General features: G+C 36.4%; 1 protein-coding gene across 1 annotated transcript in view; it reads left to right on the forward strand.

Annotated features, from left to right (window-relative positions):
• The window catches only part of LOC149812896 (methyl-CpG-binding domain-containing protein 9-like), a 54,571-nt gene that overhangs the window by 10,328 nt on the left and 23,641 nt on the right, over positions 1-20,602 (forward strand). The window contains exon 6 of the mRNA XM_089991975.1: positions 16,693-17,028. Coding sequence (XP_089848101.1) covers positions 16,693-17,028 — 336 coding nt within the window. The remainder of the gene's footprint in view (positions 1-16,692; positions 17,029-20,602) is intronic.

Genomic DNA, 20,602 nt, shown 5'->3' on the forward strand with positions numbered 1-20,602 from the left:
TGCTTTATATATTTCTAATGATTTGTCACTTTTGGTTTTGCCTTTAAACACTTATCTACAACCTATAGGTTTATTGCCTAAGAGGATCAACTAATTCCCATGTTTTGACTTTTTTAAGAGCATTAAGTTCAAATTCCATCGCATCATTCCAATGAAGGTATTGTTTGACATCATTATAATGAGATGATTCATAATAAGAGTGAAGAATTATCAAACATGCTCTAAAGTTTGGGAAAAATGAGTCATATGATACAAATCTACTTGGAACACTAGATATACGATTTGATTTCCTAGTTTGGGATTGTTCTAAAGGTATGTTTTGACAGAACTTGTCAAGGGCACATGGATGATTACCTTCACCCCATCTAGTATACACGTGTATCATTTGATACATTTTCATTCAAATTTTCATGTTGATCAGTAACCTTATCAACAATCGGATGCTCAATACTAAAGTCGTTGTCAATAGAGTTAGACTCATCATGTCTTGGTAATAGATCATATAGAATGAGTAATCAATTTCTTCTTTAGGTTCTCTATCAAACCCATTTTTATTTTCAAGAGAGTTTGTTATTTATTAGATCAAAATATTAATATATTTTTTTTATTTTCTCTATAACCTAAGAAAACACATTCAATGGCTTTTGGGGATAGTTTATCATTTTTATGAGTAAGAACATAACACTTACAACCAAAGATTCTTAGTCTTTTAAAATCGAGAGTCATTTTAAAAAGTTTTTCAAATGGAGAAACAATTTTTAATTAAAACAAAGGAGTTCTATTAATTATCTTGAGGTTAGAATGACTTCAACCCAAATTTTTTTTGGAATGTCTTTTGAAACGAAAAGAGTCCTAGTGGTTTCTATAATATGTCTATGTTTTCTTTCCGCTAAACCATTTTGTTGCGGAGTTCTAGGACAAGACCTTTGATGACAAATTCCATTTTGTTTTAAGTTACTTTGAAAATCGTTAGACATGTATTCTCCTCCCGAATCGATCTAAGAATAGAAAGGTTGCTTAAAATTTGGTTTTTAATCATTATATGAAATTTCTTAAAAAGAGAACACATCGGATTTATAATTTAGAAAATAAATCCATGTGTATCTAGCAAAATCATCAACAAAATTTACATAATAAGATTAACCTCCTTTTGATATGATAAGTGAGGGACCCATACATCCGAATGTATTAATTCAAAAAGCCGTGTAGAAACAAAAGTTCTTTATGAAAAGGGAATTGCTTTCATTTTTTCAAAAATGCAATCTTTACAAGATATGTCTTTACAAGTATTTTCCAAAAAAAGGAAAGAGCGACATTTTCGAAAAGCTAGGATGCCCAAGTCTCTTATGCCAAGTATCAATACTTTTTTAATGTACAAAATTACAAAATGACTTGGGTGGAAGTGACAAAAAATCTATAAAGTAAAGATCGCCTCTTTTATGACCTTGCCCAATCAGCTTCCCTGACTGGAGATTCTACGTGGTGCAATCTTTATGTGAGAATTTTTTTTTGCAACCATGATAATTTTTTTTGAAAAACTCCGCCTGTGTATAACTGTTTAGTTATACACTACCGGTCCCAAGCCCGGATAAAGGAGGAGGGTTGCGGTAGGCCAGTGACAGCCAACATAAAAACTTAGTCACACCCTATGAATATTGTAGAAGATGAACCGAGCCCTAGATAGAGAGAGAAGAGAGAGAGAGAGAAGAGAGAGAGAGAGAGAGAGAGAGAGAGAGAGAGAGAGAGAGAGAGAGAGAGAGAGAGCTGCACAAGAAACACAAAACTCGTTATGTGATTAGGGCCTCTCTCTATGTTAAATAGAGAGAGGCTTAAAAGCATAATTACAATAAAGCCCCATTATAAAAGCAAAATTATAAATAGCATATTAATATAAAAGAACTTTACTTAAAACCACCTATTTTCAACACTCCCCCTCAAGCTGGAGCATAGATATCAATCATGCTCAGCTTGTCACAACATTTTGAGAAATTTGGTCTAGCGAGAGGTTTTGTAAACATATCTGCAACTTGGTCTTTCGACTTTAGATATTTTGTAGTGATATGACCAGCTTGAACCATATCCCTTACATAGTGGCAATCAACCTCAATGTGCTTTGTTCTCTCATGAAATACAGGATTGTTCGCTATATATGTTGCAGCTTTGTTATCGCACATCATGGTCATGGGAGAGGACACCTTCACCTGAAGATCAAGAAGAACAGTACGAACCCACATCAATTCAACAACTGTTTGGGCCATAGCCCGATATTTTGATTCTGCACTCGACCTAGAAACCACATTTTGTTTCTTACTTCTCCAAGAGATCAAGTTGTCTCCCAGGAACACACAGAATCCTGTGGTAGATTTTCTATCCACTACAGATCCTGCATAGTCAGCATCAGAATAGGCCATTATCTCCAGAGTTCTACCTTTCCTGAACAATAACCCCTTTCCAGGAGAAGATTTTAGATATCTGAAAATCATAATAGCTGCATTCCAGTGTACCTCAGTTGATTTGTCCATAAACTGACTAACTTTACTTACTGCTAAAGCAATATCCGGCCTGGTCACAGTTACATACAGTAGTTTCCCTACTAGAGAGCGATAGCTTTTGCTATCAACTAGTTTTGACCCTTCTTCAAACAACTGAACTTTATGGTCCATGGGAATATTTGCTGGTTTAGCTCCCAACATTCCTGTTTCCTTTAATAAGTCAAGAACATACTTCTGTTGAGACAAAACCATCCCTTCAAGGCTCCTGGCAACTTCTATACCCAGAAAATACCTCAGTGAACCAAGGTCTTTTGTAACAAAGTGTTTTTGAAGATGAGCCTTTGTGGCATCAATAGCTTTCACATCATCTCCTGTAAGAATGATGTCATCCACATATACCACCATAACAACTATGCCAGAGCTAGTTTTCTTTATAAACAGTGTATGATCTGCTGCTGACCTATTAAAGCCAAAACGTGACATCACTTCAAACAACTTTTGAAACCATGCACGAGGACTTTGTTTCAAGCCATAAATCGCCTTTTTCAGTCTACACACCTTCTGACACTCCCCCTCAACCTCGAATCCTGGAGGTTGTTGCATGTAAACGGTCTCAGATAAGTCCCCATATAGAAATGCATTTTTCACGTCTAATTGGTACAAGCTCCAACCATGCTGAACAACTACTGAGAGAACAAGACGAATGGTACCCATCCGTGCAACAGGAGAAAAAGTTTCAAAGAAATCAATACCATATGTCTGAGTATACCCTTTGGCTACTAATCGGGCCTTGTACCTTTCAATTGATCCATCAGATTTGTACTTTATAGTATATACCCATTTACATCCAACAATGTCAGCATCTGCTGGGGAATCAACTAGATCCCATGTATGCTGAGATATTAAAGCATCCATTTCTTCTTGCATAGCCAGCTTCCAGCGAGTATCAAGCTCTGCCTGCTGATAGTTCAGAGGAATAGTTTCAGCAGATAAAGCTGAAATAAAAGATTTCATCCGATTTCCAATTTTGGCATCGGAGACAAAATGAGATATGAGATATAAGGTACATTGTCGTGTCCCCTTGCGTAGAGCAATCGGCCTGTTATCACCATTATGAAGATCACTATTGTCAGTAGAACTTACCTCAGGGGAAGAAGAAGATGAAGACACTTGCGGAGGTGGATCTCTACGCACATATACCAATGGAGGATTATGAAATCTGGAGGAGGATGAAGTTTGGTTCGGGAATGAGGGCACGAATTCCAAAGGAAAAGGAGGTATAGGTAATGGACAAGACTCAACTGGATCAACTTGCAGCGGGGAACCGATACTAGAGTAATAGGGAGTGGATTCCAAGAAAGAGACATCCGCACTGACATACTCTCGGCGAGAAGTAGGATCATAACATCGATATCCCTTTTAATTTTTGGGATAACCGATAAATATGCATTTTGTAGCTTGAGCAATTAATTTATCACGGTCAGGGCCAAGTTTGTGTACAAAGCAAACACATCCAAATACTTTGGGCGAGAGGGAGAAGAGGGGGGCATTGGGTTTTAGGATATGAATTGGAATTTGATCACCCACAGAAGAGGAAGGCATGCGGTTGATCAGATAGCAAGCAGTTGTAATTGCATCTCCCAGTATAACGCAGGAACATTAGATTGAATCATAATGGTCCTGGCAACATCAAGTAGGTGACGATGTTTTCGCTCAGCCACTCCATTTTGTTGAGATGAATAGGCACAAGAAGTTTGGGGTTGGATGCCATTATCTTGGTAAAACTGTAACAAACTTTTTGATTTAAACTCGAGAGCATTATCAGTGCGAACAATCTTGACACTAGATTCAAACTGAGTTTTAATTTTAAGAATTAAAGATTTGATAATACTTGGAACGTCAGATCGTTCCTTTATTAAAAACACCCATGACAACTTAGAGAAATCATCAACAATAACTAAATAGTATCGACACTGAGTCCTAGTAGGAATCTTACTAGGACCCCATACATCTGCATGAAGAAGTTCAAAGACTTTATTACTAGACTGACTCTGACTCGAAGGAAACGAACTTCGATGATGCTTGCCCAGCTGACATGCTTCACACTGAAATGATGTGGTGGAAGGAATCTGAGGAAAGATTGAACGGAGCTTTGACAATGAAGGATGACCAAGACGACGATGCCACTGAACAGGACTGAATGAATGTTCCACTGCAGCATGAACGGTACCCATTGGATGATGTAGGTAGTAAATTCCATTTTCTTCATAGCCTCCACCAATCTTCTTCCCCGTCAGTAAATCCTGAAAATGACAACCCATTGGATCAAATATTACTCTACAATTTTGTTCTTTTATAAGGCAACTAACAGAGAGTAAACTTTGAGGAAATTTTGGAGCATTAAGAGCATTTTTCAACTGTAATGAGGAGGATATAGAAATATTTCCCTGACCAACAACCGGGGAGGTGCTCCCATCGGCTAATGAGACTCCAAGCTGAGCCTTAATATCCTTTAGATCTGAAAAAACAAGTGAATTTCCACACAAATGTCTGGATGCACCAGAATCAATAATCCACTTACTGTGAGTCGGATGAAGAGGATTTCCAGTTGAATAGGCAACCCCAACTACAAGAGAGGTGGAACTCAAAGGACGAAGAGCTATCAGCTTATCATATTCAGCACGACTGAGGGTGATACTACTGTCACTTGCAGAGATATTTTCCTGTGCCTTTGTTGCCTCGAGAGTAGTAACATTTGCTTTAGGAGCATATGACTTTGATGAAGAGGAGGTTGGACGGCCATGCTTATCCCAGCAACGATCTTCTAAATGTCCAGATTTTTCATAGAATGTACATTGAAGCTTTCCTCTTCTCTATGTTAAATAGAGAGAGGCTTAAAAGCATAATTACAATAAAGCCCCATTATAAAAGCAAAATTACAAATAGCATATTAATATAAAAGAACTTTACTTAAAACCACCTATTTCAACAAATATGAACCAATATGAGAATTTCGTTGGGGCGTTCTCTACTGAGCGACGCGCTGTACTCTATAGGCCCAGAGGTAGTGATAAATGGGCAAAGGTTGCTAGGTCGTCGCCCAGAAGCGACACGTTACATCAACGCCCAGGTGTGGTGTCAAATAGGCAAGGGTTCCCTCACTTTGTTGGACGGGTGGGGGTAAATAAGATAGTTCTAGATCATAAAATTAGGTTAGCCACTTGGAACATAGGGTCTTTAACCGGTAAGTTGGTAGAGTTAGTAGATGTTATGTGTAGGAGAAAGATGAATATTTTATGTCTACAGGAGACCAAATGGGTAGGTGAGAAAGCAAAAATTATAGAACTTTGGGGATATAAGATTTGGTATACAGGAATAAATAGGAATAGGAATGGAGTAGAGATTGTTATTAGTCGTGAGTTTATAGATAATGTAGTTGAGGTCCGTAGGAAGGGTGATAGGATTTTATTTATTAAATTAGTATTAGGTACGGATATTATTAATATTATTAGTGTTTATGCACCTCAAGTAGGTTTAGATGATTCCATAAAGCCTCAATTTTGGGAAGATTTAGATGGAGTAGTACAAGGGATATCTTATGGAGAAAAGCTTTTCATCGGCGGTGACCTCAATGGACATGTAGGCATTAGTAGGGATGGATTTGAGAGTATCCATGGAGGCTATGGTATAGGAGAAAGAAACGAAAGTGGAGAAAAGATTTTAAATTTTGGTTTGTCCTATGATATGATCTTAGCAAACACTTGGTTTAGGAAGGGGGAGTCTCACCTAGTAACATTTAAAAGTGAGGTTAATACGAGTCAGATAGATTTTTTCCTACTTAGAAAAAGAGATAGGGGTTGTTGTATCGATTGTAAGGTTATATCGGGAGAAAGTGTAGCTACACAACATAGAGTCTTAATTTTAGATCTTAGAATTAGAAAATGCCGCAAAAGGGATAGACATAGGATAGATCCTAGAATTAAGTGGTGGGCACTGAAAGGAGCTAAACAATGAATGTTTGTAGAGCAGGTAGTTAAGGAAGCTGATTGGTGTCTCGAGGAGGATTCAGAATCAATGCGGAATAAGATAGCAGGTGGCATGAGAAATGTGACTAAGGAGGTATTAGGTGAGTCTAAAGGCGGTGCATCGCTAGGTAAGAATATATCATGGTGGAACGAGGATGTCAAATTAGCTATTAAGGTTAAAAGAGAGTGTTATAGAAATCTAAGTAAGAGTCGTGATAATGAGAATTTGGAGAAGTATATGATAGCAAAGAAGGAAGCTAAAAAATAGTTCAAAACGCGAGGGATAAGGTATATAAGGAGGTTTATGACAAGTTGGATACCAAAGATGGCGAGAAGGATATTTATAGGCTTGCAAATATGAGAGATAGGAAATCGAGGGATCTGAGTATGATTAGATGTATCAAAGATGAAACGCAAAGGGTTTTAGTCAAAGATGAGGAGATTAAGGAGAGCTGAAAAAATTATTTTGATAAGCTATTTAATGGAAGTCATGCTCAGGATCTTGGAGACTTCTCCATTTCTTTTCATGAGATGAATCGTGACTTCATGCGCAAGATTCAAAAGAAAGAAATTGCAGAGGCTTTAAAGAAAATGAAATCAAGAAGGACAGGTGGCCTAGATGGTATACCTATCGAGGCTTGGAAATGCTTGGGTGAGAAAGGTTTAAAATGGTTGACAAATCTTTTTAATAAGATTTGGTGGACAAATAAGATGCCTAATGAGTGGAGGAAGAGTACTTTGATGCCTCTATATAAGAATAAGGGTGATATACAAGATTGCACAAACTATCGTGGTATAAAACTCATGAGTCATAATATGAAACTTTGGGAGAGGGTGATTGAGTATAGGTTGAGGAAAGTTGTCGTGATATCGGAGAATCAATTTGGTTTTATGCCTTGAAGATCAACTATGGAAGCTATACATCTTCTTAGACAACTTATTGAGAGATATAAAGAGAGGAACAAAGATTTGCATATGGTTTTTATTGATTTGGAGAAGGCATACCATAGATTACCTAGGGATGTTCTCTGGTGGACAATGATGAAGAAATGTGTTTCTCTCAAGTACATTAGTATAATTAAAGATATGTACGAAGGAGTAGTAACAAATGTCCGCACTTGTGGAGGGGTGACAACCAATTTTCCTATAACGGTTGGGTTACATCAAGGATCTGCATTAAGCCCTTTCCTATTTGCTATAGTGATGGATGAGCTTACGAGATCAATTCAAGAAAATGTGCCGTGGTGTATGTTGTTTGTTGATGGTATTGTTTTGATTGATGAGTCTAGAGCTGGGGTTAATGCTAAGTTAGAACTATGGAGACAGACATTGGAAGCAAGAGGTTTTAAGTTGAGTAAGAGTAAGACAGAATATATGGAATGTCGGTTTAGTAAGCAACGAAGTAGTGATGAGAGTGTAGTGAAGCTTGGTGAGCAAAAAATACCGGTGGATGACTGTTTCAAATATTTGGGATCTATCATTCAAAAGTACGGAGAAATTGATGGAGATGTAAATCATAGGATAAGGGTTGGGTGGATGAAATGAAAAAGTGCAACTGGAGTGTTGTGCGATCGTAGAATGCCATTGCGGTTGAAGGGAAAGTTTTATAGGACGACAATTAGGCCTGCGTTACTATATGGTACAGAATGTTGGGCTGCCAAGAGACATCATATTCAAAAAATGAGTGTAGCTGAGATGCGTATGCTTAGATGGATGTGTGGAAATACAATAAAAGATAAGATTCAAAACGAGGAGATACGTAAGAAGGTAGGCGTTGCATCCATTGAAAATAAGATGAGAGAGAATCGTTTATGGTGGTTTGGACATATACGGCGAAGGCCTAATGATGCTCTAGTTAGAAGGATGGAGAAATGAAAAAATATATTAGTTAAAAGAGGTTGGGGTAGGCCTAAGAAGACTTGGATGGAGATGATAGGAAATGATATGAATGCTTTGAACCTCATCGAGGACATGACATTGGATAAAAATGATTGGAGGAGAATGATTCATGTGGAAGACCCAGAATGATTTTCTTTTTTGGTTCATATCGTCGACCCCAATTGTTTTGGGATGAAGGCGTAGTTGTTGTTGATAAAAAAAATTGAAAGTCGAAAAAAAAAATTAGTTTTGGAACCACCCTTATTTTTGGAACAAATTTTTTTTTTGAGAACTTTTTGAGTCAAGTGTTCTAATACTTTCTATTTTTAAAGAAGTTTCATCGGCCATTGAAACATAAGATGAAGTAGGATTAGTGTAAACTTTAGAAAAAACATTCTTATGAGGTGTCATATGAAAAGAAGCATCCGAATAAAGAATCCACATACATGGATGAGATGAGGAAGATATAATGGTGGCACCCGAAATGGAGGATGATTTGAGAAGTTATTGAAGTGCCTCCGATATTTGGCTAAGTGTGTCTTTAATATCGCCTCTATTCTTGTTTGCTTCTTCTTTCTTAGGTGTGATTTCTCCAACATAAGCAATTTTATCTTTAAGCTTTGGACATACCGGTTTAATGTGTCCTAGTTCATTTCAATGGTGGCAAATAACACCTTTTCTATATCCACTATTATAGTTGGACCCATTACCATAGTTATTTTGTTTTACAAAGTGGGGTGGCTTATAGGTTTTTGCATTGGAACCCGGCCTAGTAACGACCAAAACATCATTATTTTTATTGGTCATGCCAAGATGAGTTTCTTCTTAACATTACCTTGGCAAGAGCATCTTCAAGAGGCATAACTTTGGTTTTATGAAAAAGAGAAGACCTCACTTGTTCAAATTTTGGTCTTAGACCATGAAGGAATTGAAAAAAGTGTTCCTTCTCAATTTGCTCTCTTTTACTTTCAATATCTTCGGGAGCCACCCATTTAGGCTCAAGAAGTGCTAATTCATCCCAAAGAGGGGATAAAATGCTAAAATAATCTCGGACACACATATTCCCTTGCTTAGTGGATCTAATTTTGTCTTGATAAAAATATTATTTAGCTAGATCTTTTTGTGTATATGTAAAAAAGAACCAAACTTCATTGGCTCTTCTAATTTTAGTAATGTTGACACATATTTTTATGTCAACATTATTCATAAACCATGCCAAAATCTTGACATGGTTACTTTTTCAATCCTTTACCTTTATTTAATGTTCATTGATAGCTTTACGATGATAATCTCCGATCAGAGCTTTATCAACACTTCCTTCAACTTTTTTGAGCTTTAACAATGATTCAAGAGAAGTTTCCATCACAATGCCCCAAAGTTTCTTCCCTCTAACATGATTTTTCATGGCCGACACCCATATCAAGTAGTTGGATCCATTAAGTTTGAAGGGGAGCTCCATTCTTGATTAATGCTCCATAATGAAAAAAGAAAGATAAAGATGAAGAAAGTGATAGCACCTTTGTCACGATCTTCAATCACCATAAAAAATACTTTCAAGATCAAGAGAACCCAATGGGCTTTGATACCATGTAATGAAGTATGCGGAATTACAAATAACAAAAGTGCAAAGCACATACAAGTCTAATAATAAGCTATTACAAAGAGGATAGACAAGCAGTCAAGTGAACAAAAGTTGACTATGGGACAATGCCAATAGCTAATAAAAAGGGAATATTATTGAAAAGTGAGGAAGAAAGCAATATACATGTGGGGATTACTCCCCTATTTATATACAAAAAAAGAGGGGGAGACCATTGGGAGCTTCTCTTCATAGAGTTGTTGGGGAGCTCCCAACAATCATATTTATGACCATTGGCCCCAACGACTCTATGGAGTGGGGCCCCAATGCAAATAGAAAGGAAAATAAAAATAAAAAAGACTAAATAGTTGTTTTTAATAAACAACTATTATTACACATGTAAAAAGACAAAAATACCCTAGTCAGGCAACCTATTATAATATAGGTTTATATATATGCATATATTTTTAACATCTTAGACCTTTGGAGTGTGACCATCACATGATCATCTTTGTGAGAAAGCTTTCAAAAGTGCTCGTGAGGTCATGGTAACCCAAGAGGACATGTTTATTTACATCTTCCTCTTTCTGTCTCTCTCTCTCTCTCTCTATTCTAATATTCAACATTGAGCACGATTTCAGGATTGGTCTATACTTCAAACTAAATAGATCAAACTACATGATGTGGGCATTCATCATGGAGAACTACCTTAAAGGAAAGAAACTTTGGAGATATGCGGTGGGCACTATTCCCGAACCTCAGCTTGTGCTCACAAAAGTAGGAGATTAAGAGAAGTCTCTTGAAGGAGATTATCATGCCAAAGCCATTTGCGATTATCAAGTCAAAGTGGAAGATTGTGAGAGTAAGATTGAGAGAGTAACCAAGCAAAGATCCTTGCATTTATGGACAATGTTGACATTAAAATGTGTGCTAACATTGCAAAGTTTAGAAAGGCTAATGAAGCTTTGTCATTTAAGAATGAAATGTACACTAAAAAAGATCTTGCAAGCCAATTTTTCTTGCAAGAGAAAATTAGAACCATCAAACAGGAGAACATGAGTTTCTGTGATTATTTTAGTTCACTATCCCCTTTATGGGATGAGTTGGCACTTGAACCCAAGTGAGTTGCTAATGAAAACGTGGAGCTAAGAAGGGAACAAATGGGAAAAAACACTTTTTTCGATTTCTACATGGACATCACCCCGAATTTGAGAAGTGATTTCGTTTCTTCATAGATCCTCTCTTCACCTCTTGAGTATGTTGTTGCCAAAGTTTGCCAAGAGGAAACTCGTCTTGGTATTAAAAAAATTAGAGATGAAGTGTTTGCGGTGTTTAGGCTTTGTAATAATGTAAAGACCTACAAGCCTCCACACTATGGGAGACAGAAAGAAAAATTATTGTCACTTTTGCAATGAGTCGGGTCATATCAAACCGGCTTGTCCTAAACTCAAGAACAAAGTGGCTTCAGTTGGAGAATCCACACTCAAGATGGATGAGACAAGCAAAAAAGGATTGAGAGAATGCACTATGCAATGTAGAGGAATGCTCTTTTATCCCATATTCTCACTAAATTGAATATATACGATTGAGGAATTCTGAATCATCAAGTGCAAGGTCTTTTTCTTCATGCTTAAAAATTTTAACATAATTTTTTTTTTCAATCATATTATCTCATATTTCATAAATTTTGTGAAGCATGGGCTCATTCTTGTCAAGTTTCCTCAACATTTTCAAAATAGGTTGCATAAACTTAAATACATAACTCTATCCCAAAACTAGTCATCGATAATGCATTTTTTAATTTCTTGGGCCATGGCAGCCTCATCTATACGATAAAATCACCAATTCTCGTTAGTTACCATGCAAATCAATGCATTTTTTACTTAATTCTTTTCATCGTCACAATAATGAATGCAAAACGTGTTTCAACAACCTTCCACATATTTAAATCATAATGCCTATTAAATATAGCATTAGCCTGATGGTGGTTGACAACAAAATCCTAATATTTTGTATATCTTTTTCTAATTCCTCAATGCATAAAAATAGCGCTTATGCAGGTCAATCTTCTTCCTCTTTTAGATTGCAAATACTCTTAAGGGACAAATTTAAGTTGTGTAGCTTTATAGGGAGTGCAAAAAAAATATGAAGAAACTCACTCTCTAAACTCAATGTTGCACTTTTACAAATTAGAATATTGTTTGTGATGATCTGCACTATTTTATCATCACCTACTTCTTTTATCACTTTTATAAACAATCCCTTTAAATGCTCAACATTTTTTATATTGCCCAAATGCATCAATTGCTTTGAAGAATATTAACCCACTAAGCAAAGAGGCAATGATATTAATTAGTTGACTCCTTTGAATATCCGTCCACCCATCAGAGACAATAGACTCCATTTTTCTTCCATGGTTTTTTTTAACTTCTAATAGTTTCTTAATATTTGCCCTCTCTTATACAATAACTGATGCCTGTAGTTTTTTTGAACTTGGAGGTAGATAGCCACTCAAATTACAATTTTCCAATGAAATATTAAATGGAAGTGAACTAAAATAAAAGTACCTTTTTATTTTTTTATCCATCTCATCCCTCCCATATGTATTGAATGATCCTTGTGTTGTTCCTCTACGTCCTATATCCACTTTTTTTTAGTATCCTTTTTGTGACTTGAAAGTAGTATATTGATTGCACAAGAATAGACCATTCCCTTACTCTTGTCATATTCATCTTGCATTTTTTCTATTGTCTACATGCTGCCTTATCAACTTTTTTACATCTCGAAATGCCATGTCCTATCAACTTCAAAAAACAAAAAATGAGCATTGATTCGTGTATAATACCCAACAATAGTTTCATCACAAAGGGTGCATTGAAATCTCACATTTTCACCACCACTTCTTCTAGGTTTCTCAAGCTTCTTTGCTTTTACCCATAGTGGTCCTTCCTCACATGATTCAGGTAAAGGCCGAGAATGAGCACTAGCACCATTGGGAGAACGAGAACTAGCATTAGCAGCAGAACTTGCACATGCACTTAAATATGACACAATTCCTTTCCCTTTACCCATCATTTTTGTCTTTAAAACAAACACAATTAATTTGTTTATTAAATTTTAACAAAATAAAAAAATTTAGATATTATTATTTTTTATTAATTTTTTTAGATGTGTGGGTTCAACCGAACCCGACCTATGTAGTCAAAAGCGCTAGGTGGTTCCTAGTTGGTACCTTAATTAAAAAAATAAAAATATATAAAAAAGATGCAAATGAACTGCTAAAATTAGTAACAAACAAATGTATATAAATGAAAGACCGAAAGAATAAAATGTATGTAATGTATATAAATGAAGCAATCAAAGAACAAAAAATATATTAGAATCAAAGAATCACATATATATGTATTGTATTTGTATATGATATGCAATTAACAATTATACATACATATACAATAAAAGAATCAAACAAGTGCCCAATTACATAATTTACATATACACACATAACTAATATATATATATATATAAATAAAATGAGTAATACTAAACTCACCCAGTTAAAAAAAGTTAATAAAAAATACACAAATTAGAGGAAAAAATCAAAGAAACATATACATGGATACTAATAAGTAATAACAGTTCAACACACAGTCACTAGACAGTCTACACATGCTTTCAAGCTCTTAAAGAAATATATAAACATGCTTTCATACACAAATAGACTTGCTTGTAGCAACAAAAATTAATCAGCAGCAACAAAACCTGATCAAGAGTAATTTGCTCAGAGCAAACTTTACAAAATTTTAAATTCCTCTTCTGATACACTGTACACAGAGAGAATTGCTGAAATTAAAAAACACACAAACAAAAGAATCTTTTCTGTTCTAGACAGTGACAGAAGAAGAAGAAGAAGAAGAAGAAGAAGAAGAAGAAGAAGAAGAAGAGGAAGTGGGAGAGAAGAAGAAGAAGAAGAAGAGGGAGAGAAAAAGAGAGACAGGGAGAGAAGAAGAAGAAGAGGAAGGGGAAGAGAGAAAGAGGAGAAGAAGGAGAAGTGGAGGTAGGGGGAGAAGAAAAAAAAGAGGCAGAGGAAGGGGGGAGAGAGAAAGAGAGACAGAGACAGCTTCAGAAGAGGAAGAAGAAGAAGAGACGGAGGAAGGAGGAGAGAAGAAGAGGCAAAGGCATGCCTGGAGCGGCGATGGGCGAGGGTGACGACAGAGGGTGTAGGGTGTGTGTGTGTGTGTGAGAGAGAGAGAGAGAGAGAGAGAGAGAGAGGTTTATAACCCCTCTTCCCTTTTATTGTAAAATGAAAAAAAAGGCGTAACTGCCCTCGTGTCTAGGCAAGGGCAGGTTAAGCACCGACTAGGTGCCTAGTCAGGAAAGTCAGTACCCCTATTGGGGTAAACTAGGAATCATACAGATTCCTAGGTTTTTTTACAACTAGTCCGACTAGGTGTCTAGTTGGCACCTTTGACTACATAGAACCCAACCCAACCCAACCCAGAAGGCCTAGGTTTAATCTATGAAGAGGGACCTGCACCTGCACTTGTGTCGCCTCCCGTCTATGCGGGTGCGCTGACCCTTTTAACAAGTCTATGTTACATAGGTATTAATTAATAAAAATTTGATCCTAGAGCTCTATAGATGTTCTGTGTTGATTTGTTACTAGCATTGTACATCTTTTAGATTCCCATATACTTGCATATAGGGGTAAATATTTGGTACAATGAAGGTACAGAACTATTGAGTAGAAATCACCTTTATTTCATATTTCTTAAACTTTTTTGCAAATCACACCTTATGGAAGTGATCTACAATGCTTGTTTGGTAGGAAATGCATTTTGAATCATGTGATTCTGAAATGTAAGCAAGTTTTTTAAGGGCTTCACACAATATACCAAAATTTCACAACTCAAAAAATCATATTTTTACATTGAAAAGACATGGTCCAATCCTTAGTAAACAAACCATGCTGAACATATCTATGTGGTCAGATTGGGCCGGTACAACTTGCATCTATAATTTTGTGCTCAATAGTTCCGTGCCTTCATTATTTCCAAATATAAACCCTGTATGTAGGGGTGCAATAGGGTCAGTGATGCTTTCTATATTAGACCCATGGTTTCTAGGAAGGAATTAGAATCGAGGATCAATGAGGAAACCGGAAGCAGGAAGTAAGGACTCCTAAAGCCAATGTGAAGCAGGTAGCACAATGCATAGTATTTGAGAAGCATGCTTCTGAGACAAGTGCACAGTGGAAAAGGGGAAATGCACTGGAATCATTTTCAACTAGATGATGATACTCAGTCTACTAGGCCTTCTTTTAACACTATCGATATTGCTTTTCCTTTGTCGGTGTACATCTCTTCATCTTCTATCACTGGTCCTAAACGCCAAAATTTTCCGTCAAAGACCCAAAATACAGCTCTATTCTTTTTCCAATTTATTCTTTCTTCTCGTGTACATCAAAATCTGATTTAATAGAGCTCAAACAAGCCTCAATCTCAAGAAACCACAAAAAGAACCCTTAAAACTCATCAGTGGCAGAAAAATCAATGAAAGTTCAAAACTCATTATAGGAAGCTCCGAATGGCATGGTTTGTTGTTTGCAAGTTTCAGCTCAGGCGTCCCTCCTTTTGATGATGTCAGTAGGTGGGTCTCATGAGGGCTCTTCTGCTCTAGTACCATCTTAAACCCTTTTCTTCAGAAAGAAAAAGAAACAATGGGGAAGATGCCATCTTAAATCCTTGATTTACATCTTAGTAACTTGCGGCAATTAAGGAAAGAAAGAAAAGAAGAATAAGATGAAGTAGGGAAGAAGGGTGAGGAGAAAAAGAACTGAAGATTAAGAAAAATTGTGTCCTAGTTCAATAACATTCACTCGGTTCTTTTACATACATAACATTTGGGGTTCTATGAAAACAATACCCTCTGAGTGATAATATCCTTGGTATCCTGCATACTGAAAAGGCCAAAAATACTCTATACTAATTTTTGGAGGTCCTTAGATGGTAATTGCTCTTCTGGTTTCTTTCTCTAATATTCTTCGTTCATGAATGTTGAGGTTAGTTATAGATTCACCTGCTGTAGGAGAGACATTAACTTGGTTATGGGAGGTCTTAGCATGAAGTCCTCATCTAGGCTGGGATTTGATATATTTTTCAAGGAAAACTACTGACATTTTACTTTTTGGTCCACTTTTCCTTTTTGTTCCTTCTTTGTATAATCACTATTAAACAAGAAACAGTAATCAAACTTTACATTTTTTAAAATATTCTGGTAGGTTGAAACTTGAAAGCACTGATGCTTGCCAGTAGGTACTAGTTGATGACCAAACTAAAAATATGCCAAGCGCTTTTCACGAGTTTGTACATTTATGAAGGATAAGTAGAATCCAACTGGTATCTGATAACTTGTTATGTTAAATGTGAATTTGTTAATTTGTTTAATCTTGCTAGTGTATCAGGTGTCAGATGCTTTATTGAAAGTTCTTGGTATCATTAAGTTCAGCTGCAATTATAATATATGATATGCTTGGCATGTATCCCCTTTTGTTTTCGCTTTGTAACATATTTGGTCCGAAAAAAAAAAGAAAAGGTGATATGTTGGGGGAAGTATTATTGCTATCTGTCAGAGCCTACTGCTTGTACTAAATAATAATTTCCGTAAACTGTGTTTTCAAAAGCTTTGATCAACTAATCATTTTTGTCTCTGGGTAGTACAGAAAGCTGTTCTCTCCCTGTTGGCTGAGGTTTGTGGGGAAGGAATGCATCACAAACCTGATAAAGCAAGAAAACAAAGAAGCGGTCATTCATTTTCTGAATTCATAATGAAGCAATGTCGGGCTGTACTACGCAGTGCTGTTGCTGCAGATGAGGGAAAGGTGTTCTGCAATTTGCTAGGAACAACATTCTGTAACATAAATGATAATGAGGGCGAGGGTATTCTTGGAACTCCTGCAATGGTTTCTCGTCCTTTAGATTTTCGAGCAATTGATTTAAGATTGGCAATGGGTGCCTATGGTGGATCACATGAAGCTTTTCTTGAAGATGTTCGGGAGGCATGTATCCTATTACCTGTTTTTATTTTTTCCAAAGTGGAGCTTAATTTGTTCCAAGCTAATAGGGAAAATCTTTTACTAGATAGATGTCTTTGATGTTGTTTGTGAGTATGTTGCCTTTTCTTTCAGTAAACACATATAGAAGCTAAATGCAATTGTTTGGCATGTATCATCTTGGGCTTCATTTTTGGTATGATCTCTCAGCTTGAGTTGTGTATATGTTGGGTTATGTAACATGGGTGCTTCTATACTTCTGAAGCACCCTCGTCGACTCTGCTGGGTGCGGGTGCGGCACCCTGACACGGCTGGGTGTGGGTCAAAAAGTGTTAGATGCAGTCAACCCAGCACCCGATCATTTTCATCTGATTTTGGACTTGATCAACTTTGACCGAGTCCAAAATTGTCTAAATTTAAAAATCAAACTTAAAAACCAAAAGAAACTTATAATTGTGTATGTAGAATATAAATTTGCTACAGTCGTTTGTACATGCAATCTAATAGAAAACACCACTTTTCACATTTTTCTACTTTTTTTTGTAAATTTAATCTTACAAATGTGATCTAAATAGTTTATTTAGTAGAAAACGGGTTTTAAATCATGTTTTTTGCAGAATGTAAGTTAGTTTTCCAAGGGCTTTAATGTTCAACAGCCAACAATGTACCAAAATTTCATGATTCATAAAATCATATTTTTACAGGTCTGATTTTGACTCATCCCACGTCTAGTTCAAATCAGATCTGGGATGCTTTCACCAAAATCTGAATCAGACCTGGCTCAAACAAGACCTAGAACAGAATCCCCTGCGTCAAAACTGACCATAAATAAATAAATATATCCGTACCCCTGCCCCCGCACCTGTGTGACATAGATGTTGGGATATTTTCTTCATCTATATTCAGAGTGCGAGTATTTTGGGCTTTAAGCTATGAGCATTAGCAGTACTGAGGAAATATTTGTTGCAAGGGTGGTAGGTCAACTGACACAATGCTTCTATGACTAGGCTATAAACAAAAGACTAATGGAAAAAGGTTTGATGTCACAAATTCATGATTCCCAGCTCATGTTAATGCACTTCAAATCTTTTTTCATTCTGGCTTTATAATAACTGCTCATCATATTTCAAGCAGGGCATTCAACAAAATCGTGTTGATGTTTTGAGTAATTAGTCTTTGTCTGGTATTGTTAATATTGTCTATATTGAAAATGATGCAAATTGTTTCTCTTCTAGCTGCTTTTTTGTTTTGCTAGTTTATACATCTGCAATCTCATTGCAAGAGAAAACAAAAGGTGCGCCTTTTTATAGTTGCTCAATAATAAATGACTAGGCAATAACTAGATTTATTCTTACTAAAAAATCTTGGTCCAAGTTTATCCAACTGTGTTTCTACTATTAATGTTGCTGGCTAGTTTTCTGAATTTAAATTCCTGATATTTATCTAGCATATAATATTTAATAACTACCATGTAGGTAGGACTTGTTATGAGGCCAATTCTCTCATTTGTGTAGACGCCTTTATTGGATAACCCACACACCCTAAGAGGCGTGAGAGCGATTTGGGGGCCGATTTGTGCTCATGTGTGAGGGCTTTTGCGGATTTCTCATGTAAAAGTGCATTTTCATAATTTTTTCACTAATGAGAGTGGGCTAAGGTAACAAATCCATATTCTTTGCTTTTCAGTGTTTTTTTTGGGGAAAAATGACATCAAATGATCCGGCATGGCAATGGGGCACTCAAGTAGTGAGTGAAAACTATTTTAAAATCGAGTGCAACTATTGCCATTACATTGTTTCAGGTGGTATCTCTCGGTATTATTCAATCAATTACAAAAGTCTAAAGTATTTTCGAAAATCAACCTTAGAATTGGGTATCATCAACTTAGGATTAAGGACGATGATATCCCAAAGATTGTCTTTCAAACGAGATATGGACATTATGAGTTCGTAGTGATGCCTTTCAGGCTCACTAATGCGCCAACAACCTTCATGGATCTCATGAATCGAGCATTTCGATCTTATGTGGATACAATTGTGATTGTATTCATTGATAACATCTTGATTTACTAGGAGAATTTTGAGCAACATAGAGAGCATTTGCAAATCATATTAGGAGTCCTTAGGGAGCATCAATTGTTTGTTAAGTTCTTAAAGTATGAATTTTGGCTCGAAGAAGCCGAGTTACCAGAAGCGCCATAGGAAGTGCAAAAAAAAAATTGGAAAGCGCATTTTCTCCTCGCTTTCTTTTTTCATTTTTTTTATATTTTTATTTTTATTTATATTTTATTTTTCTTTTTTCGCTTCCGGTTCACTTCCTAGGTTGCTTTCGGTTTGCTTCCTAGGTCGCTTCTTAGACGAATCCTGGTTTGCTTCTAACTCGTCCCATGCTTCTCGCTTCCTAAAATTTTGAAAGTGCCTTGCTTCCCGCTTTCGATTCTCGCTCCCGCTTCCTCGACTGACAACTTTGCGAAGAAGTCATGTTTTTGGGTCACATGATATCTAGGAATGAAGTATCCGTGGATCCTACCAAAGTAGAAGCCGTATTGGATTTGAAACAACCTAAGAATGTCAACAACATTAGGAGTTTCCTTGATCTAGCAGGATACTAACAGGGACAAATGCGAAGAGAGTTTTCAGATTTTGAAGACAAAGCTTATGACAACTCCTGTTTTGTCTTTGTCTTTTGGTCGAGGAGGATTTGTGGTGTACACAGATGCCTCTGGAATAGGTTTGGGTTGTGTGCTGATGCAGAGCGATAAGGTTATAGCGTATGCATCACGTCAATTAAATATTGATGAAAGAAACTATCCAACCCATGACTTGGAGCTAGCAGCAGTGTATGACATCAATGTGTTTGTGATGCATAAGTATAATTGTTCTATGTCAAAGTGCACTCATCACACTTGTGAGCATAGATAAACATGATTACCGTGAGTGTTTGTCATATGGTGAATTGCATAAGCATAGACATTACAAGGTCACTTTTCCTTTATCATAAGCACATGCAAAAATGTTGTTTATGCATCTATCATACGCATCAAACCATACGTTCCTTTGATATTGCATTTTTCTCAAGTTTGAGTATAGACAAGTGTAAGCTTTCTATGCGCAAAATCATCTTGCACTCGTTGGAATCATATACATATACCTATTTGATTTTTGCAAGGGAGAATCCATTTTAGTTCTTGTCCCTAAAGAGCCGAGAACAATTGAGATTGGAAAATTTAGACCAATTTCTTTGTTGGGGACTCCACTTAATGTAGCAGTTCGTCTCAAACAGGTGATAAAGCAAGTGGTAGGGCCCTCACAACTTGATTTTGTACCCACTAGAAGGATATATGAGGGGTGTCTACTTGCACATGAAGTAGTGCATACTGTCAAATCTCACATTTTTTGGTACTTGTAATTTTTATAATATCATTTTTTAAGACCTATTTTATAACATTTGAGTATACGAATACATTTATGTCAAAATTCTGAATAAACGATGGTTATTTTGTCAAAAATGAAGTTAAAACAAGCTTAACTTGTACCCAACAACTGTTAAGGGCAAAATCATAAATTAGGATACAAGGGCA

Source organism: Nuphar pumila, chromosome 16 (genome assembly GCF_984573655.1).
Source record: "Nuphar pumila chromosome 16, dmNupPumi1.hap1.1, whole genome shotgun sequence".
In the NCBI taxonomy this organism is placed as follows: Eukaryota; Viridiplantae; Streptophyta; class Magnoliopsida; order Nymphaeales; family Nymphaeaceae; genus Nuphar; species Nuphar pumila.